Source organism: Dipteris shenzhenensis, chromosome 3 (assembly GCF_047967505.1).
Source record: "Dipteris shenzhenensis isolate YYH24624 ecotype China chromosome 3, Dip_SZ_1.0, whole genome shotgun sequence".
Taxonomy (NCBI): Eukaryota; Viridiplantae; Streptophyta; class Polypodiopsida; order Gleicheniales; family Dipteridaceae; genus Dipteris; species Dipteris shenzhenensis.
Window position 1 is genome coordinate 37,442,212 of NC_141598.1, and position 6,787 is coordinate 37,448,998.

At 41.7% G+C, this 6,787-nt stretch overlaps 1 protein-coding gene across 1 annotated transcript in view; it reads right to left on the bottom strand.

The window, feature by feature from the left end:
* The window catches only part of LOC147903738 (ubiquitin-conjugating enzyme E2 7-like), a 29,502-nt gene extending 23,977 nt beyond the window's left edge, over positions 1-5,525 (bottom strand). The window contains exons 1-2 of the mRNA XM_087372574.1: positions 5,262-5,525; positions 4,848-4,950 (exon numbers count right to left, since the gene is read on the bottom strand). Of these exons, the coding sequence (XP_087228700.1) occupies positions 4,848-4,950; positions 5,262-5,307 (149 nt within the window). The 5' untranslated portion in view covers positions 5,308-5,525. The remainder of the gene's footprint in view (positions 1-4,847; positions 4,951-5,261) is intronic.
* Between the last annotated feature and the right edge of the window lie 1,262 nt (positions 5,526-6,787).

A 6,787-nucleotide genomic window follows, 5' to 3' on the forward strand; every position in this document is an offset into this window, starting at 1 on the left:
TATGTAAAAAGTTGTGTAAAGGTCATGGTCATATTGTGTAAATTCATGGGTGAAATTACCTAAAGTTTGGAGCCAGTCACAGCCAACTATGATGTCAATGGGACCAAGATCCGGGGTAAACAAATTGATACTGCAAGAGTAATCTGAGAAAAGGTTGATCAGAACATTGGCCACACCCTCTGGCTAGTAGCAGAAGTCCCATCAGCCTCTTCCACCGTCAAGCTGTGAGGGAGCTCAACCACAGGCAGCTTCAATGAATGTATACACTCAGACTTTACAAAGTTATCGGAGCTACCACTAAACAGGCATCCCTGCCCATTACCTTCCGCTTGATCCTGAAGGTGGTAGGACTGCTTATGCCATTACGAGCATTTGCAGACATTATATACAATTCCAGTTGGCTGTCCCATGTAATTTCTTCATCATTCACAGCCTCAATACCTTCAGCTTCTAGGTAGGGGTCACAACAGTCAAAAACCTTTTCAAGATGGTAGGAGCTATGCTTACCCACTGCTGTAAATCGAATGTGTATACCTAGATGAATCCAGGAACATTCCCAAACTCATCCTCTAAAAACAGAACATAGTGCAGTTTTAATCTCATGATAGTCACTCACAAGGTTGAAAACCATAAACTCCATCATGCATAGCAGGGACTAGCTACTATGGCATCCCCACTAACGTCATCAGCGCCCAACAGTGGGTGTAGACCATAGTATAAAAATATGCTCTCACACATACAAATCCACACACCCACACATACTTGAGCATCCATTTATACTAAGTCTTCGTACTGAGTTTCTGTCGGCACTCCGAAGGTGAAGGGCAGACTCAGCCATGACGAAGACTGTAAATCCAATGTGTATCAGCTATCAACAACAAGATAATAAATTCCAGTTTTGTGCCCTTATCTACAGGGGCAAAAAATGATGTTTTTGGCATGCGTGTTGCTGAAGACAAGCTTGATGGCACCAATTACCCATGTGGTCACCCATGATGTGTCATGTGTTGGTGGCGGGTTTTGAGATGAGAACTCCATCACAAGCATCTGCAGCCATGCAACGGCCACAACAGGTGGTGTTAATGTTGTTGACTCTTCATCATAGGCCATTGCTGCCCATGCCTCAGACTCAAGAACAGATTGGATGGGATGGAAGAGATGCTCAAGATCATGCCTTAATTGCATTGTCAATAAAGAAGACGATAATCCCTCACATCAAATCCTGTAAATGTAGAAAAGGGGGTAGGGGCGAATCGAAAAACCGGATAGAAGAGTGGAAACGGGAGCAGGAGGGAGATGGGGTAGAAGGGAGAGAGGGAGAGGTGGGAAAGAGAGAGATAGAGAGAGAGAGAGAGAGCAACACAAATTCTTCTCTACATCTGTTCTGCACCTCCACAATTGCCCCTTCGTCAATGGACACTACTGATGACACCTGGTATCTTGATACGGCGGCCTCCCAACATATGACTTTTAAGAAGCCTTGGTTCATTACATACATGCCGTTCCCTCAGCCTCTCACGGTATATCCTGGTAACAATTCTGAGCTCCGGGCGCATGGAAAAGGATGTGTCATACTGACATTCTTGAATGGTCAATCCAATCCACTGGAGGACATCTACTTTGTTCCTCGTCTGCATAAGAATCTCTTTTCAGTTACTTCAGCAGCCCTACTTGGTGCCGCCGACATACGTCTTCTTGGTGACTCTTGTTCCATTCGTATTGCTCATGTGGATTGCACATGCCCTCAAGTCACCAGAATGTACCACATTCGTCACAGCACCCCTTCACAGCAGTCCTTACAAGCATCTGCTGCCTCCATTCAACCAACAAGTTTGCACCTGTGGCATGCGCGGTTGGGCCACCCCAACATTCAACACATTTGTCAGTTACTCAAACAATCCCCTGCTGATGGACTCCCAACTTCATTGTCTTTTGCAGACCCCTTTTGTGAACAATGTGTGCTGGGAAAACATGCCAGAGTAAACATGTCACATCAAAAAGTGGTACATGAGTGGCGGGCCTGGACTTATATAATCCCCTCCATTATCCACTCTATGCCATACTAAACTAGATCAAATTAGCATGAAGAAGCATGCTGGATTGGATTAGTGTGTAGTCCACCAGGGGCTGCACGCTAATCCCATCCCAGTGATCGGATTAGCATGCATCTAATCCAATCCCCAGGATTTACGTGATGGGTTCTTTTGGAACAAAAGCCATATATGTGTTAGTAGAGAAGGTGTTGGAGGAATGTCATAATCCATCTTACATTGATCATAGCAGTTTGTCTCCCACTTTGCCATAGCTAGAGCCGTATATGTGTTAGTAGAGAAAGTGTTTGTCGAGGAATGTCATAATCCATCTTACATTGATCATAGCAGTTTGTCTCCCACTTTGCCATAGCTAGAGCAAAACTTGGATTGACCACAAAGTCAAAAAGATGGGTATCAGTATGTTACTTCTTGTCCAACTTGTCAAGGCGAAGTCTGATAGATTGAAACCACAAGGGGTGTTGCAGTCTTTGCCAGCTTCTGAGTCATGGACATTGTCACACGTTTTCAGTTATATCCCCAAGGTCATGGTATGACTTGGACCATTATGGATAGGTTCAATAACAACGTACACTTCATCCCATGCAAGCAGACCTTAAAAGCTGCTAAAGCTGCACCATTGTCAGAAAGAAGGCTAGGTATTTTTGAGATTCTACAAAGCAAGGCTTAAGATGAAGGCCAGTAATTGTGTTATATATGTTAAGCTTGTGTTGCACTACTTTCATCTTTTTTAGATAGAGCACAGGATCAATGATGTTTTATTTTGCTTGAGTTTACTGGAAGACCCATAATGTTTTTCATGTCAATTTACTAAAGCATTACGAGGGACCTATATATACCTTTGTAAGACTAGAATATGTCCAATCATATAAATTTAGATTTTTTGTTGTTCTAAAGACCAAAAATTTACACAGAAAATAAAAGAGAAAATGAAAGAGAAGAAAAAATAGGTAAACAAAAACTTTTATGAAAAACAAAAGAAAGACATACTTAGCATATAAACAAGCTACAGAACAAAGGAAAGAAGGGAGTTTGCAAGACAAAATTACAAGTAGATAAGGGAAAAAAAATAGTAAGCAAATCTACGCTTATGTTCTCACCAGTACCCAAGCATAAACTGCTATCTGGGTTTCGAAAGATTCCGCTATCTACATCAAATCCAACATGTAGATCATTTTCAGGTTCAAAAGTCTCTCTTTCCATGTTTTATGTCGTGTTGAATCTGACAGCCCTACTGAGGGCACCTCAATTCATTGAGAGGAATTCGATCATCTAGTTCTGAGGTTGTAGGGCCCATCTAATCTGTAGACTGGTCTCCTACCCCGTCTCAATGGATTCTTCATTATGTATTAACCTAGCCTTTTCTGGCATTATTGACTGTAACATAGTATCCTACTTTCATCCATCCTTTGTCATACTTATAAATTCTTCTTCTGTACTCAACAACCTATTGAATTTCATTAGATGAGTTCTAAGGAGCTGAAAATTTTCATTACATCATTCAGATATAAAGCAGCCAGTCTGGTGACAGTGTTGAGCTAAATGAAAGTTGTAACCTGGAATAGTATAGCCAGCTAATTTTTCAGCTGCTTTATTGAAAGACCAAAAATGCTTTCCTGTGGGAGAGTTAACTATCACATAGCAATGTAGGCAGTAGAAGAGACCAAATTCTGTCAACCAAGGTATCCGAAAGAGACTAAATTCTGTCAATCAATGTAGGCGCTGTCAACCAACGTATCTGAAAATGGCAGCGGTTATGCGTTTCAGAGACTGTCAGCCTTAATCCCTTCAAAACTCACACACAAAGGATTAATGGGATCCTCTATCCTGCTTGCACATTTTGAATGCCCATGCCACAACACCAGACACCACAATGAGCTACTCTAACCAACACAAAGACAAGGTTGCCATAAATTAAAGACAATCACCGTTGTGATAGCACTGAGTAAAGTTCTATAAGTCAAATGACGCAACAGTGTGCACCCTTCCATTCAAATTGGTCCATCCTTCTTTCGTAAACTGTTGAGTAGTCTACACCCAGTAAAGATAAGCGGTGGAGGATTGTAAAAATGCTTATTAATTCACTAAACAGGCTTGCCAGGATACACAGAAGCGGAAAAAACTACTTTAATCAAGACGTACCTAGTCATGGATGGAAATTTATACTATCTGTCAAAAACAAACACCATACTACCCACTCCAAGTACCAACTTTTCTACGGTACCTACAACTGAGCCCACGTGCTATTTGATCTAACAATCATTTAAGTACGCTTGTCCAAAAGCTTGGTAACGTGTCTTAATGCTTTCAAAGTGTGTCCAACTAGCTTATGGCTTCACTACATTGGAAAAGAACTCTGGTCAGCACAGACCTAAAATAACTACAGGTTTTGAGAAAGAAGCTGAAGATGGGAGCTTGACAGTGTAAAATAACGCACACCTTCTGCATGTAAGCCAATACAATGCATAGACTTTCTACTGGGGATATAAAACGTGGTAAAATAATTTGTGATGGACATGACTGGGTTGTATAATAGCAAGTTTCAAATTAATCTAGTGCTTTCAAGTAGCTGTGCCAGTGAGGCATTGCTTCATACTAACTTTGTCTCGTGTTGCATCTACAAGAAGGAGTCCTTCATAAGTTAATCAAACCCAATCTGACCTAGACAACACCTTAAATTGTGAAAGTCTAATGGAATTCTAGAAGAGACCGCCACTAGCATCCAAAACATCAGTGTGCCTCAAAAAGGAATAAGTCTTCAGGCTGCAAGCCTTTGCAGAAATAAATTGGACTTACTATAAAGTGTCTGGAGGACCAATTATGGTTACATTCCATTCGAATATATTAGAATCGTCGACCAGTCCAGCTGAGAAACCCTCCACCGGACGCCTAGACAGATCTGCATCAAAATATGCCAAGCCATACGTAAGTAAAGAGCTTCCATAGACAAAGCTCTGATAGCAGACCTCGAATCTCTTCACAAACTAAAGACATAGTATCTACGCATGGATGGTTGATTTGCTCGTGATCTACGACACTCTGGCCAGCTGTTAACTTCAGGATCGCCAACAAAAGCCAAAAGTAAAGGCGTCTAGACCAGTGTGACGCCGATCAACCTCTGCTTGTGATAGTTCATTGGATTAGAAAAAATCTAAACGCACCTCTAATAAATCCAAAGGACCCAAATGCCAATTTTGCAATAGTGCGTACCTTTGAGCTGCTTACGGAGGAGGAGGCTAGCCTGGGTGTCTGCCATGGTGGAACAGGAGGCAAAATCGGGCCTGGGTAGCCGGTGAAGGGCTGAGATATGGAGGAAAGGAGGAGGTTGAGTTGGAAAAGGGGGAATAGGAGCTTTGGAGGAGGGAATGCACCCCACGCACAAAGTGGTCTCCCACAAAGCCAAAAGGCTTCTTCTCCTTCTTCCCAAGGGGACCTCCTCATAAAGCCAATGGCCTCTCTCTCTCTCTCTCTCTCTCACATGTCTTGATGTGGCCTCTCTTGGCATACTTTAATCATCTCTATCCCCCTCCCCCATATACACCTTTGCTAGCACTTCCCTTTGGGAACACACCTCTAGCATAGAGGAACATACTTTTTTTGGAGCCCTTGGAAATCGGAACATCACGCACTTACTTGCAGCCACTTGGTTGGATATCTTTCTCGGTCTAGGCATGTGTGCCTCTTGTTCCCCTCTGCCCAATGCCTCACTATGCTTCTCAAAGTTTTCATGCCTTTAGCTGAATCAATCAATATTTCCAACAAGATGATTCTACACCTTCGCACCTATGGCTTACTACAAGGATGGGTCAAACATGTTCGAAACCTTTAATATGCTCCCAATCATCACGATTAGTCAATTAGTTCACAAGCACACGAGAGATGGTCTTTAAGAGCATTGCACCACTAGGTATATAGCAACTTGAAAAACTCAAATGTGCTCAAATTGTTAGATCATAATTAGTTTTGAATTATGTTCAATGCAATGTGATGTATATCCATCATTGCATCGATGAATAAGGTCCAGTTTAGTGGCATTAGGTCATGTTCATAAGGCATTTACTTGTTCGATTCAATAAATAAAGTTTAGGTAGTTGTGGCCATAGGCGAAGATTATGCAACCAAAATCATGATCAAAAGTCAAGGTAATGGTATGAGGTCCTAACATAGTCCAAACGTAATGCTAGACCATTAGTATTTTTGCCAACTCTAGTTAGAAGTGCATATAAACCCAACCCTAGATAGTAAACCTTAACTAGACCCATGTGACTATATGGATTATCGACCTATGTGAACTCATTCATAAGTGCATTCCTTTAAATAAGGATTTGTGATATGCATGGGTAGGGTTCCATTATGTACAAGTGAACATGGCAATATTTTTGTGTGCATGTTCATTGAAGCATCAACTTAATCTTTCATTGGATAGCAACTCAATGGCATTTACCTAAGGAAAGATCACACAATTGAAATTGAATAGCAAACTATGGGAGGACTCATAAAGCATGTGCAATCATAACAATTACTCATGGCACACGATATGGGGTCCAAATGTGGGGACCCCAACTTGAAGGAACTTTAAAAGCTTGCCAAGGGTACATTCACTTCAAGCCCTTGATCAATACATCAAGCCACCACTTGACATCCTTAAACATGTGCCCTAGCATGTCCATATCAAAAGCACTAAACATCACCACATCCTCTCCAAGATATGATCTCCCATAAGTCATCTCCAAGCT